The sequence below is a fragment of the Xenia sp. Carnegie-2017 genome, unplaced genomic scaffold, assembly GCF_021976095.1.
Source record: "Xenia sp. Carnegie-2017 unplaced genomic scaffold, XeniaSp_v1 HiC_scaffold_1, whole genome shotgun sequence".
Taxonomy (NCBI): domain Eukaryota; kingdom Metazoa; phylum Cnidaria; class Anthozoa; order Malacalcyonacea; family Xeniidae; genus Xenia; species Xenia sp. Carnegie-2017.
In genome coordinates, this window is record NW_025813402.1 from 6,388,072 (window position 1) to 6,412,359 (window position 24,288).

Sequence of the window (24,288 nt, forward strand, 5' to 3'; positions counted from 1 at the left end):
AAAGTAAATGGTTCTCAAGACACTTCGCTAAAACTCTAAAAACAGTCGCTTAAGTTAAAGTTTTTCCTTATTAAGAAAAGAGACGCGTCAGCTTACAATAGAACAAATGGTAAAATTCAGAAGTAGGTAGTAACTAGAATCAACAACAATTATAAAATATTAGCAGCCTTTTGATGCAAATGCAGAACAATTATTGCTCAATTTAAACATTTAAACTATCATAAATGTAAGCACAACTAAGTAAAATCAACCTACCGTAAAATTCTACATGGCGCCTAGGTCTAATGACTCATTGATTCATTCTGGTTTGCTGTCATGCGCTGTTAATAGCAGTTTATGCTCTTAATAGCAGTTTCGAATAAGTAATTATTCATAAAAAGCGATATTTGCAACAGTGGCAAGGAATTTTGCCGCGCATCAGAATAAGAGCTTAATCTAATTCAAACAGCACCGTCTAAAACGAACACAATTTTCATATCAATAAATGGCCGCTTTCTCCTCTAGTCTTTTGATCGACCCTGTTATTGATGAAAATCATTAAAGGATATGGTATTGATGTCAGTAGTAACTTTATATCCCACTGGAAAATATATGCATATACATGATGTTTGGTTGAGTTTGCTGCATTTTTTATGATTTATTTTTAAAGAATGTTAGACAGACTGCCAGGTAATAAATTAGGTGCAAGTCTGAAGTCTCCCAAAATGTGACATTATAGAAATCATTTGAAATTTCACAAACAACTATTGAGTATGTGTTTTCACACCAGGAAACTGAATGAAATTCTGACTGCAACTATGAATAGATGACTTGACTTGTTAACATTTTGCTGACAGGCAGATTTGGTCGAGTGGTTTTGGACAACACTAGCAACAATGGTCAAACTTTTATGGGATTAATTTGCTTACGTGAAGAAGGCCAGTCATCTAGATAATATTTTACAAAATAAACTTTTGTATTTTAGTTATCTTATGTAGGTAAGCAGTATTTTATTTTTGTTCCGTAATTCGACGAAATTTCTCAAAGTAAAACACATTAGCTAATAGCTATGTTGACTAGACAGACTGTAGAACTGAACTTGGCGTCCAGTTCTCGATTTACCTAATCAACTAAAATCAGACTTCTAATTGACACATTTTCATTTGTTTTAGGCAGCTTGTAACTTATTGCCAAAGATTTTGTTAGTTACTAATGTTGTAATGAAAACATTCTGATTCTGATATTCTTCTCATGAACGCCTGCAGGATTTAGTATTGTGGGTAGGCAAAACACTCCGTAATATTACTTACACATATCACGAAGTGTTTTATTTAACTGATAATTTCAAGATAAATATAAAAAGACCTTCGTATGGGAAATATGGAAAGCAGTCTCCCCTCCCCTCACATGTTGGTGCCTCTTCGTTTTGTATACTTGGTCATGAAAATGTGGCGATTTTTGTATAGTGGAAACACGTTAAAGTTTTATACTTTACAAAAATAGTTTGAATGAAGCGAAAAATAAGTTTAAGATATATCAATCTCACACAAGATCTCGTTTAAAACAATAATAATACTTAAAATGTTTATAAAAGGATTTATTACAAAGATGAATTGTAAAGCCAATATTCTCCTTTCTCGTAGATATCTTCACAATAAAAATAAGAATACTTATTTGTATGTTATCATGAAATGAAATAAAAAAGAGCTACTGAGTAATAAATTCCCTTTGTGCTAAAATAGTTAAAGTGCTATTGTGTAAAAAGTTAATCTAGGTCTGTAGAATGAAACAGCTTAAAATCAATATTAAGCGTGATTGTCCATGACCTATTCTTCAATCGTATCCATGTCATAAGTAAATGTTTCAATGTCTTATGTTTCGTTTCGTTCTTGGCCGTTTGCCGAGAGAAAGCTTGGACGTTATTGTAGGGTTTCCCTGGAACATGGAGGAAATGGCTGTCAGGAGGAGTAGGGAACGGATTTATTGGCTGCACAGGCTGTTGTGAAAACAAGGGGTAAAAATATGGATTGCTGTGGTTATCGTTGGATGGATTATGCCATATCATTGGATTGGCAATCACCACTGAGGGAGTTGATAATGATGGCGGTGGTGGAGGCTCAAAGAGATGACGAGGGTTACGAGCGCAAATTCTTTAATATCAACTGCACGAAAACATCGTTATCACCATCACAAGCTTCATAGATACACTGGAGCACACATATGTCTTCGTCAGGAAAGATATCAATCAGCTGCTGTACATCTTGTGGCGTTATTGTACTTCTTGTGTTGGTTAAATGGCGTCCAACAGAACCTCTACCTCTTTTGGCTTCTGGCTGTTCCCACTCTACCAGAAATTCTCGTCTTCTTTTCTCTGAAAACATACACCAGTGGCAAACATTAGTGTTTATTAGTAATCGTGGGACACATTTTGAGCTGAAAATCTATTTATAATGACGCTGACTAATGTTTATTTGGAGTAAATTTGTAATATCGAAGCGTTAGTGTAATTTTGAACCTTTCAAAACTTTGGGTTGAGATTTCATCGAAAATTTACCGATATATTACAAAAATTGGTGTAGTGAGATAAGCGCACAATGTACACAAGCCCGATAAAGAAAGGCAAAGGAGGTTATACCTAGGGCCTCTTAATAGAATTTTTAAAGCCCGAAAATGCAACTTTTCGTCTTGAAACATGTGCACACAAAATGCGCAAAGCATTCACTACTCTTTCTTACACTTTATGAGTTTTGAGTCAGTGTTTTTCATGGGATATCACATTACAAAGGATCATACAGCGGTTTTATTCATTATTTCTTTCATTGTTATTAATGTCCGCGTTATTGTTTAGTCTGCTAAGTTAAAGACGTCAATACTCAAAGTCGACAATTTCAGCAAGATCATATTCATAAATTACATTAACAATGTTTTGTTAGCACAGTTGAAGTTTATACATACAAATGAAGAACAAACTCTGTTTGGTTTAAAATTTACGCGACATAGAGCGTTGAGTTTATTAAAAGCCTTCGATATGAAGTTATTTCATAAAACTGCATGACATTCATGTATTTTAGGTTCGATGTTAAAGTCATTAGAAAATAGAAAACGTTAACTGTCGAAAATTTACAGCAGTATCGTCTAACGAAATATCTTTACAATAATTTTCCTATTATGCTCGCTTTTATAAATAAGATATTTCAAACCACATACCAGAGTTTTAAAACGACTTTGAACGCAGGGAAGAGTTAACACCACACGTGTTTTTACAGTTGCCTTTTAAAACAATTGTATTGCAAGCAACTTGATTGTAATCATGAAATGATGCTTACAAAGAATATAGTTGTACGACATTGCTAAATAAATGTATCAATATCAAATATGTAAGAGTACCTGATCGTCTAGGTGAATTCATTTGCAATCCACTCAATTCAGGGACATGTTCTTCGTCATAGCCATCGAACATTGGCTCAACAATTTCTTGCTCGTCTCTGTGTTGGGCAACAGGCTCTATTGAACGTTCTCTCGTTGGCCGTCTCGACACAATTTTGCATTTATTGTAAGGGCAATCTTTAAATTGACAGAATTTTTTGTGATTTCGTAGTGGCTTTATAATGCCATGAACTAAGCATTTAGCGCAATTATGTGTTCGTCGACCTGAAGATGAATTATCCATATCTGAACTACTCATCTTCTCTTTCTTTTATTAAGTGAAATTATACTTGACCGTCTTCCGATTAAGATCTTGCTGTGAGTAGCACCAAGCACATGTGTGGTAGATCTAGACGCAGTGCAATGTTATATCATCTTCCTAATTACGGAAGTTGCTTATGCATTGTGTTAAATTTAACATTATGACAGACCATATCATCAAACAGCGTCAGTTAACTTGATGTTGGAGCAAAAGCCGAAATATTCATTGTTTTACATGATACATTTACAACAAAACGCGTCATTTATACGCATCAAAACATATATTTAACAATCCAACGCTTTAATGGTATTATGCCAAATCTTGTATTTCCCGCATTCAATAAATTGATTGGTTCTTTTGCAACATAATTGCTTTTAATGGCGGGCGTACGTCGAATGTCAATAGAAAAATTACTTGCGAATTTATCAAAACTTAAAAGAAATCTTTATATTTTACAATTTTGTTCATCAAAGTAACACATTGTAAAAGAACTGCAAACATACACGCTAGAAAATTTACATTAGATTAATTTAAAAATTGAATCCTGTTCATTGATGGTTTTGATTATTATACGTACGAAAAATGTATTCAGTAAAGTAAATGGTTCTCACGACACTTCGCTAAAACTCTAAAAAAACAGTCGCTTAAGTTAAAGTTTTTCCTTATTAAGAAGAGACACGCGTCAGCTTACAATAGAACAAATGGTAAAATTCAGAGTAGGTAGTAACTAGAATCAACAACAATTATAAAATATTAGCAGCCTTTTGATGCAAATGCAGAACAATTATTGCTCAATTTAAACATTTAAACTATCATAAATGTAAGCACAACTAAGTAAAATCAACCTACCGTAAAATTCTACATGGCGCCTAGGAGTCTAATGACTCATTGATTCATTCCTGGTTTGCTGTCATGCGCTGTTAATAGCAGTTTATGCTCTTAATAGCAGTTTCGAATAAGTAATTATTCATAAAAAAGCGATATTTGCAACAGTGGCAAGGAATTTTGCCGCGCATCAGAATTAAGAGCTTAATCTAATTCAAACAGCACCGTCTAAAACGAACACAATTTACATATCAATAAATGGCCGCTTTCTCCTCTAGTCTTTTGATCGACCCTGTTATTGATGAAAATCATTAAAGGATATGGTATTGATGTCAGTAGTAACTTTATATCCCACTGGAAAATATATGCATATACATGATGTTTGGTTGAGTTTGCTGCATTTTTTATGATTTATTTTTAAAGAATGTTAGACAGACTGCCAGGTAATAAATTAGGTGCAAGTCTGAAGTCTCCCAAAATGTGACATTATAGAAATCATTTGAAATTTCACAAACAACTATTGAGTATGTGTGTTTTCACACCAGGAAACTGAATGAAATTCTGACTGCAACTATGAATAGATGACTTGACTTGTTAACATTTTGCTGACAGGCAGATTTGGTCAGTGGTTTTGGACAACACTAGCAACAATGGTCAAACTTTTATGGGATTAATTTGCTTGCACGTGAAGAAGGCCAGTCATCTAGATAATATTTTACAAAAATAAACTTTTGTATTTTAGTTATCTTATGTAGGTAAGCAGTATTTTATTTTTACATTCCGTAATTCGACGAAATTTCTCAAAAAGTAAAACACATTAGCTAATAGCTATGTTGACTAGACAGACTGTAGAACTGAACTTGGCGTCCAGTTCTCGATTTACCTAATCAACTAAAATCAGACTTCTAATTGACACATTTTCATTTGTTTTAGGCAGCTTGTAACTTATTGCCAAAGATTTTGTTAGTTACTAATGTTGTAATGAAAACATTCTGATTTTGATATTCTTCTCATGAACGCCTGCAGGATTTAGTATTGTTGGGTAGGCAAAACTCCGTAATATTACTTACACATATCACGAACTGTTTTATTTAACTGATAATTTCAAGATAAATATAAAAAGACCTTCGTATGGGAAATATGGAAAGCAGTATCCCCTCCCCTCACATGTTGGTGCCTCTTCGTTTTGTATAATTGGTCATGAAAATGTGGCGATTTTTGTATAGTGGAAACACGTTAAAGTTTTATACTTTACAAAAATAGTTTGAATGAAGCGAAAAATAAGTTTAAGATATATCAATCTCACACAAGATCTCGTTTAAAACAATAATAATACTTAAAATGTTTATAAAAGGATTTATTACAAAGATGAATTAAAGTAAACCAATATTCTCCTTTCTCGTAGATATCTTCACAATAAAAAATAAGAATACTTATTAGTATGTTATCATGAAATGAAATAAAAAAAAAGAGCTACTGAGTAATAAATTCCCTTGTGCTAAAATAGTTAAAGTGCTATTGTGTAAAAAGTTAATCTAGGTCTGTGAATGAAACAGCTTAAAATCAATATTAAGCGTGATTGTCCATGACCTATTCTTCAATCGTATCCATGTCATAAGTAAATGTTTCAATGTCTTATGTTTCGTTTCGTTCTTGGCCGTTTGCCGAGAGAAAGCTTGGACGCGTTATTGTAGAGGCTCCCCTGGAACATGGAGTGAAATGGCTGAAATCAGGAGGAGTAGGGAACGGATTTACTGGCTGCACAGGCTGTGGTGAAAACAAGGGGTAAAAATATGGATTGCTGTGGTTATCGTTGGATGGATTATGCCATATCATTGGATTGGCAATCACCACTGACGAGGGAGTTGGTAATGATGGCGGTGGTGGAGGCTCAAAGAGATGACGAGGGTTACGAGCGCAAATTCTTTAATATCAACTGCACGAAAACATCGTTATCACCATCACAAGCTTCATAGATACACTGGCTGCCTCACACCAGAAATTCTCAGTCTTCTTTCTTCTGAAAACATGGCTTCCAGAGAACAGTGGCAAACATTAGTGTTTATTAGTAATCGTGGGACACATTTTGAGCTGAAAATCTATTTATAATGACGCTGACTAATGTTTATTTGGAGTAAATTTGTAATAATATCGAAGCGTTAGTGTAATTTTAAACCTTTCAAAACTTTGGGTTGAGATTTCATCGAAAATTTGCCGATATATTACAAAAATTGGTGTAGTGAGATAAGCGCACAATGTACACAAGCCCGATAAAGAAAGGCAAAGGAGGTTATACCTAGGGCCTCCTAATAGAATTTTTTTAAAGCCCGAAAAATGCAACCTTTCGTCTTGAAACATGTGCACACAAAATGCGCAAAGCATTCACTACTCTTTCTTACACTTTATGAGTTTTTGAGTCAGTGTTTTTCATGGGATATCACATTACAAAGGATCATACAGCGGTTTTATTCATTATTTCTTTCATTGTTATTAATGTCCGCGTTATTGTTTAGTCTGCTAAGTTAAAGACGTCAATACTCAAAGTCGACAATTTCAGCAAGATCATATTCATAAATTACATTAACAATGTTTTTGTTAGCACAGTTGAAGTTTATACATACAAATGAAGAACAATCTCTGTTTGGTTTAAAATTTACACGAAATAGAGCGTTGAGTTTATTTAAAGCTTTCAATGTGATGTTATTTCATAAAAACTGCATGACATTCATGTATTTTATGTTCGATGTTAAAGTCATTAGAAAATAGAAAACGTTAACCGTCGAAAATTTACAGCAGTATCGTCTAAAGAAATATCTTTACAATATTTTTCCTATTATGCTTGCTCTTTATAAATAAGATATTTCAAACCACATACCAGAAGTTTTAAAACGACTTTGAACGCAGGAAGAAGAATTACCACCGCACGTGTTTTTTTTACAGTTTTTTTTACAGTAATCATGAAATGATGCTTTTGCTTCACACAAGAATATAGTTGTACGACATTGCTAAATAAATGTATCAATATCCAAACATGTAAGAGTACCTGATCGTCTAGGTAAATTCATTTGCAATCCACTGAATTCAGGGACATGTTCTTCGTCATAGCCATCGAACATTGGCTCAACAATTTCTTGCTCCTCTCTGTGTTCGGCAGCAAGATCTCTTGAACGTTCTCTCGTTGGCCGTCTCGACACAATTTTGCATTTATTGCAAGGGCAATCTTTAAATTGACAGAATTTTTTGTGATTTAGTAGTGGCGTTATAATGCCATGATTCAAGCATTTAGCGCAATTATGTGTTCGACGACCTGAAGATGATTTATCCCTTTCTGAACTACTCATCTTCTATTTCTTTTATTAAGTGAAATTATTGTTGACCGTCTTCCGATTAAGATATTGCTGTGGTAGCACCAAGCACATGTGTGGTAGATCTAGACGCAGTGCAATGTTATATCATCTTCTAATTACTTAAAGAAGTTGCTTATGAATAGTGTTTAGTTACTTACACTATGACAGACCAAATCATCAAACAGCGTCAGTTAACGTGACGGTTTGAGGCAAAAGCCAAAATATTCATTGTTTTACATGATACATTTTACAATAAAACTTGTCATTTAACATGTAACATACATTTAACAATACAACGCTTCAATGGTATTATGCCAAATCTTCTATTTCCCTCAAGGAAAAAATTGTTTGGTTCTCCTGTAACATAATTGCTTTTTAATGGCGGGCGTAAATCGAGTGTCGAATGTCGATAGGAAACTTACTTGCAAATTTATCAAAACTCAAAGGAAATCTTTATATTTTACAATTTGTGTTCATCAAAATAACGCATTGTAAAAGAACTGCAAACTTACACGCTAAAAAATTTACAGTAGACTAATTTGAAAAAATTGAATCCTGTTCATTGATGGTTTCGATTATTATACTTATGAAAAGTATTCTGTAAAGTAAATGCTTCTCAAGCCACTTCGCTAAAACTCTAAAAACAGTCGCTTAATTTGAAGTTTTTCCTTATTAAAGAAAACAGACACGCGTCAGCTTACCATAAAACAAATGGTAAAATTCAGAATAGGAAGTAACTTGAATCAACAACATTTGTAAAATATCCACAGCATTTTGAGGCAAATGCAGAACAATTAATAATTAATTTAAACCCTTAACTTCTCGCAACTGTTACAAAATAACAAAATAACATCAAATGACGCCGAGGAGATTAATTCCTGGTGCGCTATTAAGCGACTTTAAAGTCGCGTTTCACGATCTATTGGTCGGATTCTAAAAACGGATCGTGTTAACATATAATGTTTCCATTATTTCGTAAAAGCACTATTGCCAATGCACATTTAAGATAAACGACATGTTTTTTGAAAATAGACATGTTTCGACATCTCATGATGCCATCTTCAGTATGAGTGAAATGATAGGTGATACAAGGTTTATATAAAAGTAATATGATACAGAAATTATAACAATAAAAAGGAAATAAGATAAATTAATGGGGAGCGTCCGAGCGTATTATAAACTAAATATTGTATTGAATTCAAAAACTTGAATATTGAGGACAGGGTTAGTTTTGTTAATGTGGAGTGCTTCTTTGATTTTAAGGGTGAATGATGTGTCGGCAGTGTCGATGATTTTGAAGGAAGAGGGTGAATAGTTGATTTTAGTTGAGTGAGATTTTAGAAGGTGTCGATAGATATGAGAGTTTTTGTCTATTGTGGTATGTTCCCTGATTCTGTTGGATAAATGGCGCGAAGTTTCGCCAATGTATCGGGAATTTTCATTTCCAAAATAACAACTCTATACTTCAAACTACCATACATCAGGCGTAACCAGGACAAGCAGACAATTTCAAATAATACAAAATAAAATAAATTCCGAAGAGGGACATCTCGCTTTCTTGATATTGAAGATATTACAAGAGTTTGAAACAAAGATTGTGTAATATTTCGTCTTTATTCCAAAGACATCATCAGACTTATATTTTACAATGCAGGCTGCGAAACTCTTATATATTTACAAGCGGAAATGACAGTTATGTAATTAGAGAACTATAAGACCAAACAATCAGGCAGTATACTTACATTAATAGTTTCTTACGAGCTTTTAGACCACTATTAAGTTGTGGCATATTGCGTTTTATCAAAAGTGCTTCTAAGATGAAAGTTGATTAGGATTATTATTTTTACAGCGATATAAGATTTTGGTGTTACTTGGAATCAAATTACAAGGATTAAGTGGCACGCGTGTGAGATCGGGGTCGGAATCAACGTCAGGAAGTGAGAAAAGGTGTGAGATGTAGTTGGCGTCTGGACAAATGAGTGAATGTTGTGAGATAGCACTAGAATTATTGTAATTAGTGGCATGTTGGGTTAGTCTTGTGTGTAGGTTTCGTTCAGTTTTGCCTATGTATGTATGACCACAGCCTGGACATTTGAATTCATATATAACATTGGCTTTAGAGAGTTCCGTAAATTTGTCATTTTTGGGACAGAAAATTGATGTCTTTTTTGTTTCATATATAACTATAGGTTTGATGGGAATTTTTAAGCTACGGCGAATTTTACGAAGAAGATTGAAAACCAAACGTTCATCCTGTTTGCCTAGATATGGTATTCTAATGAAAATTTTACGAAGGTCATTCTCAGTATTTTTGTTCAGGGGTTATTTTAGCTATGATTTTGGTTTTGAGTTTATGAATCAAGAATTTCCGGACTGTAATAAGGAAACCATTCCATGACATAAAAAACTGGAGTGTTTGAATTTGTTTTTTGAATAGCGTTTGGTTAGAGCAAATCTTAAATGCGCGAAAAAATGGGCATTACTCACGACACACACAACGCAGACTTACAAACATTATGAAACTCTTCTGTACAGATATTGACATTCGACTAATTTTCACATCATTCAAAATCAAAAACCTTTTCTCATTCAAAGACCCAATCCCTGATTCAATTAAATCTATGCTGGTATATGAATTCAATTGCGCGGGATGTAATTCCCGATACATTGGCGAAACTTCGCGCCATTTATCCACCAGAATCAGGGAACATACCACAACAGACAAAAACTCTCATACCTGCAGACACCTTCTTAAATCACACTCATGTAAAACCAACTATTCACCCTCTTGCTTCAAAATCATCGACACTGCCGACACCTCATTCACCCTTAAAATCAAAGAAGCACTCCACATTAACAAAACTAACCCTGACCTCAATGTTCAAGTTTTTAAATTCAATACAATATTTAGTTTATAATACGCTCGGATGCTCCCCATTAATTTATCTTATTTCCTTTTTATTGTTATAATTCTGTATCATATTACTTTTATATAAACCTTGTATCACCTATAATTTCACTCATACTGAAGATATCATGAGATGTCGAAACATGTCTAAAAACTTGTCGTGTATATTAAATGTACATATAATGTTAGCCTTCGAGAGTCGGTTTGTGACAGTCGGATCTTTATTTCAATCGATTTGAAAAGACTTTTATCGAAAATTTTGAGATATGCTGAATGGCCTTAAGAATGATAAAATTTAAGACAACGAACTACGCAGAGTGACATATTGAACAGCCCCATTCAAATAAGAAATATAGGTCATAAAAAAGTATTTTTACAACGGCAGCCAGGAATTTTGGAGCGCATCAGACGAAAAGCTTAATCTCATAAACACAGTTTACATAACAACACTCCATTGAATTTTTCGTGCCACGCATATCTTATTACGCATGTGATAGCATATTGGCAGCCAGTAAATTGCATTGTGACCAATAGAGTCCTTAAGTGGTGACGTCACGTTTCCATGGTGCTAAAATCTCAGTTCCAAACAAGCGCCCATTCGATTCAAAATGGAGACATTATCCATCGCTTCGCTTTTCTTTCTTCTCAGAAGAAAGAAATCTATAAAAAGGGGAAAACCACTTAATTCAGATCACATTGAAGCATTTACTTACCAGCAGAGTGTTTTATGAGGAGAAGTACGCAAGAATGAAACAAAAGGTTTATAAAGTGACGGTGAATGCCAAATGTCAAGATAAAGTTTTACACTGTTTTGTTGCCCAAATGAACACGAGGGCGTGATTTTCTCTTCAAGTGAAATAAAAGGCTTTTAATGAACGATTTGTTTTAAAAATAATGATACTCGTCGGTTTTCAGTACTCAAATTGACCTACCACTACTAGTTTGGTGTGAGGAGTTGTGGTAACAGGCTATACATATATTTTTTTATTAATAAACACAAGGATAACATGGTATTTAAAGACATGGAAATATGGTACATCATTTAATGTTGTTTTCCTGGGGAAGGGAAATTCCCATATAAAAGTGATGGGATGCTCATGGAAATGTTCAGAAAGACTCCTTAAGGGTAACTGTGGACAGTACTTGCTTTTATTTTTATTCCCAAAAGACATCCATTGTAAAACATGCGTCAAAACTTCTTTTAACTTCTGTTCTCCTAAACATGATAAAAATTCTCGCAGTGATCTAATTTGACACCCTATGTACACCCAGGCTATACCATACCAGATGATAAATATTGTAATCCCTAGGGTAAAATCATCCCTTTACTGTTATATTAGAATGCTCCCCACACCCCTCTAGCTGTATTTTCTTCTAAGTAAGCCTCAGTCTACAAATTATTTTATTTCTATTTTAACAACAATAATTATTAAAAAACTGTCCAATGTAGTCTTCAAGCATAAAACTACTCAAAAACCATATCTTCACATCCCTCTTTGATGAGAGGAAATTGCAAATTTACAAGTGCTGCACATAACTGAAACAAAATGCAGCATAGCAGTGCAAATACAAAGGAATGACGCCTAAAATTTTGAAGTCTTTCAGCCTAGCATTGGCTCTTCGACATGAATCCGTGCTTTAGCCTTGGCTTTTGTTTTCTTGACCTCACTCTCTGTGAAAGTTCCATTATTCAGAAAAGGTGGAATATTGGCAAAGACACCATGTGGTACAACATCCTGGATAAGGAAACCCTTGTCCGCCAGAATCATATCTCCAGCTGTCAAGTGATTAAGCAGTCCAGACTGTTGCACAATGGCCTTGTCTGAAATAGAACCCGGATACAGCCGACTGACATTAGTAATGACTCCATTTGGTGCAACACCAACTATTATCTTAAAGGAATTCATTCCTCTGTATGATAAATAGGTTGCATTTTGCTGACTCATCAATCCCAGTGCAGCAACCTCAATATCTGTGCAGTCTATAACAATCCGACAGGATTCAAATTGCCCTGAAAGAGGAGGTGCAGAGATCTTGTTTTATTCCGGGATGGAATCGACGTCATTAGGTCAAACAAAATTTCATGCAAAACATGAGTGAATGTTATAACAATGTAAGAAATTGTGGCCACACTACAATGAAACAATTGGGCTAGGTGAAGCTGTGTGTAGTTCTGTCGTACTTTCATTAACGTGATAAAAATTTGATCCTCAAAATTGATGGATTATATACCTTCAAAACATTAAGATTTAAGGTTTTGGCTACGGAAAATACAAAGCGACCGTTAAAAAGACAACTAGCTGAAGCTTCTATAATTCAGTATTCGATGATTCTCCCTCATGTCCTGATGTCAACTCTTCACCTGAAGAGAGTTCGTAAATCTCACTTAAAATCTCGTAATTCATCAAATTTTCACCGATTAAGGAATTTTTTTGAATATCAGTTCACATACCTTATGAGTCGAACCCATCTCTTGTACTCGTCGTTCAGCATTGTAGCGCTTGGAAAAGAAGAACTTGCAAGTGTTGCCTCCGACGAATGGCCACATGTAGAACAAAACAGTAAACCATTTTGCCCGTTTGACCCGCGTCCTTTACACTTCTTAAAGAAAAGTTGATCCCTTGGATGACCCTTTAACCTTTCCTGGTTTCTTTTATTGTCTTTTGTGGGATTACACTGGATAATTAAAGCTTTAGACATTCAAAACAAAGGAAGCGTGTTCAAAGCGCTCGCATAAGATATTTTGTTTAGAACTGCATTTTTAGCGCCATGGTAACGTGACGTCACACTTAAGGACTCTATAGGATTAACGATATGGCAAACGACAGCCAGTAAACTAATTAAATACACAGCAGCCACATGCTCAGCAAAGTGGCTCTAGTGTATATTCCTATACTGTAGCGATATTTTACTGGATAAAAGAACGAGAAAAGTTGATTCATCTTCGGGTCGCTGAACACATGCTAATTGCTTGAAGGATGGCCAACTCGTGCCCTACGAAATCACAGACAAAGCGGTAGATTTAAACATTGCGATTGCAATAAAAGCAAAATTGTATCGGGATGACCAAAGAGATCGGGATGTCCAGAGATCAGTCCTGTGTTACAAACACAAAGAAGGGGAACTAATGGTTCAACCAATGTTCTATGGCTCTGACGAAGTACTGGAACGTGAATTGGTTTGATTACAGTTAAATTCACTTAGAAAATCAGGTGTATCGAGTTCAATATTTTGTATTCTTACATGTTTAGAAATATATATATAAATTCATTTATGTCGTATAAATATTAGTTCTTTGGTGAGCACACGTATCATTTGATGATTGCGATCAAGTTTCTTGCCATATCATTGTATAAGAATGGCTACTACAAAAATCCGTGCATTTATACTCTTCTTCTTGCGTTTAGAAATCTTCTAAATAGTGCATCGTTTGTTTTCTCAAACTGTTATATAATATATATAGGAAAAACGTTTTATGCCATAAACTTTAATCGTGATTGCAAAAAGAATAAAAAGGTATTTCATCAAGATGATTTTGCTGTAAATTTTCGACAGTTTAGCATACACTAATGGCCGGAATTTAGCATCGGAACTAAAATATACGAATGTCAGTTTTTATGAAATAAGTCCTTATTGAATCATCAGCACTGGAGACAACAACGCTCTACCGTCTCTTATTTTAAATCAAACATTGTTTAAAAACATACAAAACATTAAATGTGCTTGAGATGCTGGCAAAGTTTTAATTGCCCAAAGGTGAATCGTGTTAGTAGTTATAATATTCATGAGGAAACATTTTTATCGTAGCACGAGACAAGGGATTAAGTATTGACGTCTTTAACAAGGCAAACTAAAAATAACGCGGAAATCGACAACTTTGAAAAAAATAATGAACAAAACCGCTAAGTGAAAAACACTTATTCAAAAACTAAAAAGTAAGACTAATTCATGCTTTGCACTTTATGTCCAACACGAGAAGTTACGTTTTGGGCTTTAAAATTCTATTAAGAGGCCCTAGGTATATAACATCTTTTACCTTTCCTTATCTGGCTTGCGTACATTTGCGCTTATTTTACCACTCCGACTACTTGTAAATTTTCGTTCAAATCTCAACCCAAAGTTTTGAAAGGTTAAAAATTACATTTAAGTACGCTTCGATATTTACGTTTTCTTACAAATTTAATCCCAATAAACATTAGTCGGCAACATTATAAATAGATTTTTATCTCAAAATGTATCTAACGATTACTAAGAAACTCTAATGTTTGCATTTTGTGTATGTTTTCAGAGAAAAGAAGACGAGATTTTCTTGTGAGATTGAACAGCTGCAAGCCATGCAGAAGAGGTAAAGGTTTTGTTAATATACATTCAACAAACACGAAAAATTCAATACTATCAACAGAAGTACATCATAACAAATATCTTCCCTAATGAAGACACAACTGTGCTCCAGCATATCTATCAAGCTTGTGATGGTGATGTAAATGTTGCTATCAAGTGGTGACAAAATCTGTGAGCTCTCATGTCTTTGTGCCTCCACCACCACCATTATTCACAATTCCCTCGTCAATGCTCACTTCCAATCAATGGGTACCGTATAATCTATTCAATGCTTACTGCAACAATCTGTGTTTTTACTCTTCACTTTATACTGCAACCAATAAATCCATTTCCTGCTACTTGTGATTTTAGCTATTTCACCCCATATTCCCGGGAACCTCTACAATAACGCGTGCTAGAGTTCTATCATCAAAGACTAAGGAGCAAACGTAAAACAAAACATTGGAAAACTTCCTAATGACCAGGACATGATAGAAGACTAGGTCATAGTCTCCTGATTTGACGCCTATTCCTTTCGGCTACACTGCAAGAAATTCAAGAGTTCGGAATGAATTTGAGGTGTTGCAAATGCTTGGGAAAAGGAGGATTTGCGTCAGTTGTCAAGGTAACTTTTTATTACATATATTGTTCAAATAGACGGTAATTTGGTCATGTGAAGGAAATTTTGTACGTGATTTAGAAATGCTTTATATACGCTTAAGCCCAGTCAAACGAGCGCAACATTTTGATCCAACATCATCCAACTTTGTTGTCACAAAATGTTGGCCCCGTTTGACCACCCTATAATGTTGCATGATGTTGGACTATGTTGCATGGAATTTGATTGTAGTCAAATTTTTATCCAACAAATTATGCTAATTTTGCATGTTGCGATCGTTTGACCTGGCGTTAGCAACAATGTTGGTCATACGCATGCGCAATATACGTTTAGCTTGATAATAAACATGGCGGACGAAATAGCAAATTTAAGTGACGAAGAAGTAATTGTAGAAGAATATAATACCAAAAAGAAAAAAGCAGTTAGAAAGTGGACCACGAATGAGACCAACACCTTGATTGACTTGTTCGAAGAAAGACCTTGTCTGTGGGACGTATTTCAAAAGGACTACCACTGCCGAGATGTAAAGGAACTAGCTTACGAGGAAATGAAGAATATATTGGGGATTAGCGTGAAAGATATTAAAGCTAGACTTGTTTCACTAAGGGCGCAACTTGGCCGAGAAATCGCGAAAACAAACAAAACGAAATCTGGTCAAAGTTCGAGTCAGAACTATTCATCGTCGTGGGCTTATGGGACCGATTACAATTCCTTCGTCCGGTTATGAACGCTGGCAAAAGTAAGACAACCTTTCAAAGCATTCATCTTCAAATATATCTCCTCGTCTTGATTCTGTTGATGATGAGATGGATACAGGATTGGATTCGGAGTCGGTTTCATCCAAATCATCACGTGGCAGTTATAAAACACCCACTAGGATACGAGCTGAAGCAGAAGAAGAAAGAGAGACCTTATTACTACTTGCATTGACGTTTTAAAAGAGCCAATGCCTGCTTCAAATAGTGTTAGTCAGTGTCTATTTTCAATGTATGAGGCAGAGAAGTTATCAAAATTTCCACCAAGAACCAGAATAGTTGCTGAAAAACGCATCACAGATATAATTTTTGAGCTGGAAATAAATGAAATGAATAGTTCGACATCCCATCCAACACTTTTTTATTCAAATCATACAAATGCAAATCAAAACATTGGTCAGCAATTCACAGAAGAACGTCCGTATGAAATGCAGTTAAATCCACAAGTGACTACAGAAACTGAAATCCGCATTCCATTTTTAAAAATGCTGTGCAATATTAAGGAAGCTTTCTATGTATAGCAAATAATAAGTTCCATGTTTAGTATTCTACTGTTGCTATTGTTGTAATTGAGGATGACAGAATGAGGTAGAAAAATTTTGTATTTTACTTAAAATAGATGTGTTATTTTAAAAAATAGACAGCTTGCAACATTTTCATCAACTTCATATCACCTTTGTATAGTGACTAAAATTTACTTAGTTTTGTTTTGCAAAATTGCATGAAATTGAGTTTGTTGATGAATTATCAATGTAATGGCTATTCAATATTTTAGTAAATAGTAACTAGCATCTTTCCCATTGCCATTCTATAGCACCATGAGTGCAAAAATATTCCATAAATGCATTCCTAATTGATTTTGCAAGATTTGAAGAGTTATGACCAGATGATGATACACTGAGTGATGTAAGTATAGCTGAATTGTCTTGTCGCCATTGACCAGGAATGAGTTTACCACTTGAATCTTCAGCATCACATAAACCAGGTGGACAATAATCATTTCTGGAGGCACCTTTTCTCAAGAAATTATGAAGTACAAATGCAGCTTTGATTAAGGATTCCACAGTTTCTGGTGGTAGCTGAAGTGTTGTCCTCAAAATCTCCATCTGTTAACTACAATTCCAAAGAGGTTTTCAGATATGCTAGCTCTACTATGTCGATAATTATACACTCTCTTTCTATGGAAAGACCTTGTTGGGGTATGGTTTCATAAAGTCACGGTTTCAGAGCAAATGCATCATCACCCACCAAAACAAATTGTTCACTTGAATAATTGTTCACAGTCATGGCGACGACTAACTAGATGCACTTGCACTACATTTGGGGCACTTAGGTCACTTTGTCGCAAATTATTAAAGAAATAATCTGAGCATGCGCACTAGTGACTTTAATAATACCACAACTTTCGTAAGCCTTTGAATTTTTGTATATATATATATACAAAGCTAAAACTTCGTATAGTAGATGTCAACTAGCAGTGGAAGCTGGGTGCGACTAGGTATGCAGTGGCTTAGGAGCCCACACTTCGGTGGCGACCGCACTCTCCCTGCGTACCCCGAGCAAAGCCTATCGCAGGTGATCTCAGGGTCTGATGGGCGGAAGCTTGCTATTGCATCTCCCAAGTAGGATAGCGTGGAGGGGCCGAAATCTCCTACCGAAACGTTAACATGCGGCGGTCTAGTGCCTTGCGCATAAGAAGATATCGGGAAGCATGGACCGAAAACGGGGTTTTTTCTTTCGAAATTTATCTTTTTAAAATAAAATAAACCAAACAATGCTTCAATTAAATTCTTCTGAAACTGTCCCTTTTTATGACACTTACAATTCAAGATAACTTTAAACATGTTTTATACAATTTTTATTGGTTTATATCTTTCTGATTTAATTCTGTGATTTACTGTTTCTCATGTATCACGAGCAAACCATCCATGGACTTCATGGCAAACAAGATTATCTTGTTTCCTTAACTAACATGCGATGCTCTAGTGCTAAACTATCTCGGGGTATCGACAGGCATGGATCGAAGACGGGATTTTTTGTTTTCAAAATTTGTTTTTTTTCTTTACAAAAATTCCTCTCATAAAAGAAACTAGAACTTCGAATAATACAGCAAAGGTTCAAACAACTTCTGCCTTTTTGACAAATAATTTAAACTAACATAAAGCATGTTTATACTTTTCCTTACTTGTTACCTTTTATAATGTATTTTTCTCATAATTCTCTCATCATTAACGAGAGAATCCATGGGCTTCATGGGATTATCTACTTTTATAATAGTTTCTACAAAGATAACATTTAATAAGCTGGGAAAGCAGTTTGTATCGTCTAAATTGAACCTCGCTTTCAACTTTTTATGTTATAAAAGTTTGATTTATTTTTGATAGGAAATTTGTTTTTTCATGATTCAATCTAGAATATAACTTCTCTTCTCGAGTAATATTGCGATTAAACAGCACACTTTTCGGATTCAAAGAGCTCTTTTGATCGTATAGAGAAAGTCTTCCAATTTATTACGTACCTAAAGCCCTGGTCAAACGAGCGCAACATTTTCAACTAACACCATCCAACTTTGTTGGAAGATGTTGAAAGATGTTGTGCCCTACTGGTCAAACGAAAACAACATTTTATATCATTGATGATTAAACATTACGCAATTCGAATAAATATGGCGGCCACTAATTTTGAAATTCATCAATATCACAAAATTCGTCGTTGTGTAGCTGCCTTATGTGTAGTAGAACTTCTAGAGGAAAACAAAAGAAGTTGGACAAGAGGAAAAACAAGACCATGGATGAAGAAAAGAAAAGAAAAGGGCTATTTTACCAACATTGTTAAGGAATTAAGAATGGAGGATACCGCAGGATATAAAGAAATGATGCGAATGAGCTATGACGACTTTCAAACGTTATTACGATATATTGAAAAAGACATTACGCCGTGTCAGGTCTCTGGTGGTCACAAAGTAATCACAGCTGCAGAAAGATTAACATTGATCATACGTTTTTTGGCCACTGGGGAATCATATAGATCATTAAGTTTTCAGTTTCGAATATCAAGTTCTGCAATTTCATATATTGTAAAAAATGTTTGTGATGCTATAAACGATCATGTTCAACCAGATTATATGAAAGTACCATCCAAAAAGCGAGAATGGTTGCATATTGCCAAAAATTTAATGAGAAGTGGCAGTACCCTCATTGCCTTGGAGCCATTGATGGCAAACATGTAGTTGTACAACAACCACCAAATTCAGGCTCCTACTTCTACAATTACAAGCACACTCATTCTATAGTTGTCCTTGCTGTAGCAGGACCTGATTATGAGTGTTTGTATGGGGACATTGGCACAAATGGTCGTGTATCCGATGGCGGAATATGGAATAAATGTGGATTGGCATTGGCTATTGAGGACAATAAATTATCCTTACGAAGTCCTGAATATCTTGCCGGATGTTCAGAGTGTTTACCTTTTGTTTTGGTGGGTGATGATGCATTTGCTCTGAAACCGTACTTTATGAAACCATACCCCCAACAAGGTCTTTCCATAGAAAAGAGAGTGTATAATTATCGACATAGTAGAGCTAGGCGCATATCGAGCGCATGCGCAGATAATTTCTCTATTGAATTGTTATTAAACATTGCTATTTACTTTAAGATCGGTGTCAATAGATGCAGTTGGTCGTTACCATGACCATGAACTTAGACAGTTGGTCCAGTCGACTGTGCATGCGCAAATGATTTATTTGAAAATTTGTGACTGAGCGAGCTAATTACTCCATAATCGGTACTAGCACATACATTTGGTCGTTGCCATGACCGTAAACTTGGAGATTAGGTGGAGTTGATTAGGCATTCTCAGACTAAATCTCAATTAATTTGTAACGGAGCGAGCGCTGAATTTACTGCTTGCCTATATGCCCTTAGCAAATTTTCAATCATATGTTTTTGGCATGCTCTTTGTCTTTTTAAGCTTGTTTTGACAAATGCATATGATACTCATCAACACTTTGTTAGGACACTCGTATTATCCGTGACCATGTTAGAGATGTTTTTGCTGTTCTGCATAAATTTGTATCTGCGTATTTTGTGCATAAACAATGCTCTAATTTTTTTCGACAGATATTATAATTTATGGATTGAGGTAGAAGAAATACTTGAAAATGAAACTTCCAAAAGCGAAACAAAATCCAAGCATGACAGAGGATAAACAACGATGCCAGTTTTAAGATAGATTGATGAAATTCAACGTGGTTAAAGCACCTAGCGTACGCTAGAGAGTTGATGAGGACTCGATGACCAATCAAAACACAAATGATTCCAAAAGAAATATCGATGAATCACATATACATTTTGGAAGCTCGTTGGCTCACGTGATATAATGGTGTGTGAACCTCTCATGATGTTGCTGAAGATATGTAAAAATTATACCAGTGTCCGTTCCTTTAGGACGAGAAATCTGATTTCGAAAGTGAAAAGGAAGCAATCATCACAGGAGATTTGCAAGAAGATTCAAAGTGTATTCTGCACGTTTTGCGTATGCAGATGTTGTATTGTGAGAAGAGTACTCTAAGAATGTTATTGACGAGGGATAGTACAAGCACCAACAGAGAATGTGGCGGCTTCTCCGTGATATTATAGAAGGATTAGTTCACGTTCATTCGCAGGTAGAAACTTTCGGTTATTGTATTTGCTAACTGTATGTATGTGTAACTAAACATGAAAAAAATATGAAAAAGTTTCGTTTAGCTCAGTAAATATATATAAAGACTTATTATTTTCTATTTTTCTCTAATTTTTGCCGGAGGGGTATGATTCAAGTCAACGCGTTTCGACATTTTTGGTTTTCTATTGTTTTATGTTTGAGGTGTTTTCTTTAAAAAGTCAACTAATGGGAAGGAAAAAGAGTTTGGTCTTTGGATGAATTGAATAAAGTTATACTTTTACTGTATACATATACTTTGTTTAGACGTCTATCTCCGGAGATCGGTAACCAATGCTTAGCACAGCAGCTTCTTGGACATCCTGTTATCTCTCCAAATGTCATTTCGCACGGTTTAAGCAATAACATCACTTCAGATACGCTTGACGCTGAAAAAGATCACGGTTGAAATCAAAATAGCTGTGATGATGGAGATGAGTATTTTGAAATGATGCCTAATCTTTCGGCTACTCTGCGAAAAATTCAAGAATTCGGAATGAATTTGAGGTGTTGCGAATGCTTGGAAAAAGGAGGGTTTGCTTCAGTTGTCAAGGTAACTTTTTATTACATACATCGTTTAAAGAGACGGTAATTTGGTCATGTGAAGGAAATTTTTTACGTGTTTTGAAAATGCTATATATACGCTTAGGTTCGTAATAAATTGTACGGCTGTCTTTATGCGATCAAAAAATTCCTTTGAATTCGAAAATTGTGCTGTTTAATCGCAAAATTACTCGAGAGGAGAAGTTACTTTCTAGATTGAATCATGAAAATATCATGAAGGTAAAAAGAAATTTACAATCCAAAATTAGTCAAAATTTTATAACATAAGGTCGAAAGGGAGGTTCGATTTAGAAGATACAAATTCCTTGGCTTATTAAATGTTTTCTTTTGTAGAAACTATTATAAATGTTTAGATAATCCCATTTTTCCATGAATCCCATGGATGCCTTCGTTCAAGACGAGAGACTTATATTGTATAAGGATCGAGGCTCTCTTTCATCACGAGAGAGTTCTGAGAAAGCTACATTAAAAAACGTAACAAGTAAAAAACTTATTAACTTGCTTAGAGTCGGTTTAAATTATAAATCAAAAAGGCAGAAGTTGTTTGAACTTTTGCTGTATTATTGGATGTTCTAGTTTCTTTTATGAGAGGAATTTTTGTAAAGAAAAAAGACAAATTTTGAAAACAAAAAATCCCGTGTTCGATCCATGCCTCCGAATACCCCCGAGATAGTTTAGCACTAGAGCGTCGCATGTTAGTTAAGGGAACAAGATAATCTTGTTTGCCATGAAGTCCATGGATGGTTTGCTCGTGATACATGAGAAACAGTAAATCACAGAATTAAATCAGAAAGATATAAACCAATAAAAATTGTATAAAACATGTTTAAAGTTATCTTGAATTGTAAGTGTCATAAAAAGGGACAGTTTCAGAAGAATTTAATTGAAGCATTGCTTGGTTTATTTTATTTTAAAAAGATAAAATTCGAAAGAAAAAACCCCGTTTTCGGTCCATGCTTCCCGATACCTTCTTAAGCGCAAGGCACTAGAACGCCGCATGTTAATGTTTCGGTAGGAGATTTCGGCCCCTCCACGCTATCCTACTTGGGAGATGCAATAGCAAGCTTCCGCCCATCAAACCCCGAGATCACCTGCGATAGGCTTTGCTCGGGGTACGCAGGGAGAGTGCGGTCGCCACCGAAGTGTGGGCCCCTAAGCCACTGCATACCTTATCGCACCCAGCTTCCACTGCTAGTTGACATCTACTATACGAAGTTTTAGCTTTATATATATATATACAAAAATTCAAAGGCTTACGAAAGTTGTGGTATTATTAAAGTCACTAGTGCGCATGCTAAGAATATTTCTTTAATAATTTGCGACTAAGTGACCTAATTGCCACAAATATAGTGCAAGTGCACAATTATTCAAGTGGACTGTGAATGCTCGAGCGTATGCGCAGATGATTTCTCTATTAAATTGTTATTAAACATTGCTATTTACTTTAAGATCGGTGTCAATAGATGCAGTTGGTCGTTGCCATGACCATGAACTTAGACAGTTGGTCCAGTCGACTGCGCATGCGCAAATGATTTATTTGAAAATTTGTGACTGAGCGAGCTAATTACTCCATAATCGGTACTAGCACATACATTTGGTCGTTGCCATGACCGTAAACTTGGAGATTAGGTGGAGTTGATTAGGCATTCTCAGACTAAATCTCAATTAATTTGTAACGGAGCGAGCGCTGAATTTACTGCTTGCCTATATGCCCTTAGCAAATTTTCAATCATATATTTTTGGCATGCTCTTTGTCTTTTTAAGCTTGTTTTGACAAATGAGCATATCAAACTCATCAACACTTTGTTAGGTCACTCGTAATATCCGTGACCATGTTAGAGATGTTTTTGTTTTTCTGCATAACTTTGTATCTGCGTATTTTGTGCATAAACAATGCTCTAATTTTTTTCGACAGATATTATAATTTATGGATTGAGGTAGAAGAAATACTTGAAAATGAAACTTCCAAAAGCGAAACAAAATCCAAGCATGACAGAGGATAAACAACGACGCCAGGTTTAAGATAGCTTTATGAAATTCAACGTAGTTGAAGCACCTAGAGTACGCTCGAAAGTTTTGGATGAGGACTCGTGGACCAATGAAAACACGAATGAATTGGAAACTGTTTACATAGTTTCGTAAAAGCACTATTGCCAATGCACATTTAATATAAACGACAAGTTTTCTGAAACATGTCGAAACATGTCTATTTTCAGGAAACTGTTTAATACTTATCATAAGATAAATCTTCTCGAGCAATTTCACAATATTCTGATGTAATAACTACCCAAAACATTTAAAATTTAAACAACTAATTTGGCCTAATTTGAGAATTTCAACATGAATGATTTGTGGCACTCGAATTTCGAGCATGCGCAATGGACACGCGCGAGGATACGGACTTTTCAAGCACCGGAAAAACGAAGAATGTTTTTGGCCACTTTACTTCTTCAATTTTTTTTCAGAGAGCGTAATGCTAGTTTCGAGGTATTAATGAAAATCCGAGTTAATGCACCCTTCCATTGTTTTGAGATTATGTTATTTTTTAAGGGTCTCAGAAGACACACGCCGAGGTATATCAACGA

The 24,288-nt window shown here is 35.1% G+C and overlaps 1 protein-coding gene, 2 long non-coding RNA genes and 1 pseudogene across 5 annotated transcripts; 1 reads left to right on the forward strand and 3 right to left on the reverse strand.

The window, feature by feature from the left end:
* Positions 1–2,114: 2,114 nt before the first annotated feature.
* On the reverse strand, positions 2,115–8,412 carry LOC124459573 (doublesex- and mab-3-related transcription factor 3-like). The gene is made up of 2 exons (XM_047009037.1): positions 7,536–8,412; positions 2,115–2,350 (listed from the first exon to the last, which is right to left on the reverse strand). The coding sequence occupies exons 1-2, from the start codon at positions 7,831–7,833 to the stop codon at positions 2,115–2,117; spliced, it is 534 nt and encodes a 177-aa protein (XP_046864993.1). The 5' UTR covers positions 7,834–8,412.
* Positions 8,413–11,276: 2,864 nt separating this feature from the next.
* Positions 11,277–13,286, reverse strand: LOC124437549. Its single transcript, XR_006945757.1, has 2 exons — positions 13,200–13,286; positions 11,277–11,407 (listed from the first exon to the last, which is right to left on the reverse strand). It is a non-coding gene; the product is annotated as an uncharacterized LOC124437549 (long non-coding RNA).
* On the reverse strand, positions 12,059–12,812 carry LOC124437541 (annotated as a pseudogene).
* Positions 13,287–13,583: 297 nt separating the features above from the next.
* LOC124439799 lies at positions 13,584–24,223 on the forward strand. 3 transcript variants are annotated; one of them, XR_006946480.1, is made up of 7 exons: positions 13,584–15,092; positions 15,184–15,337; positions 15,440–15,692; positions 20,560–20,821; positions 20,887–21,104; positions 21,407–21,692; positions 23,619–24,223. It is a non-coding gene; the product is annotated as an uncharacterized LOC124439799 (long non-coding RNA). The 3 variants fall into 3 exon arrangements; XR_006946477.1 differs by lacking the exon at positions 15,184–15,337 and having other exon boundaries at positions 13,584–13,959; positions 15,036–15,092; XR_006946474.1 differs by lacking the exon at positions 15,184–15,337.
* Positions 24,224–24,288: the final 65 nt, after the last annotated feature.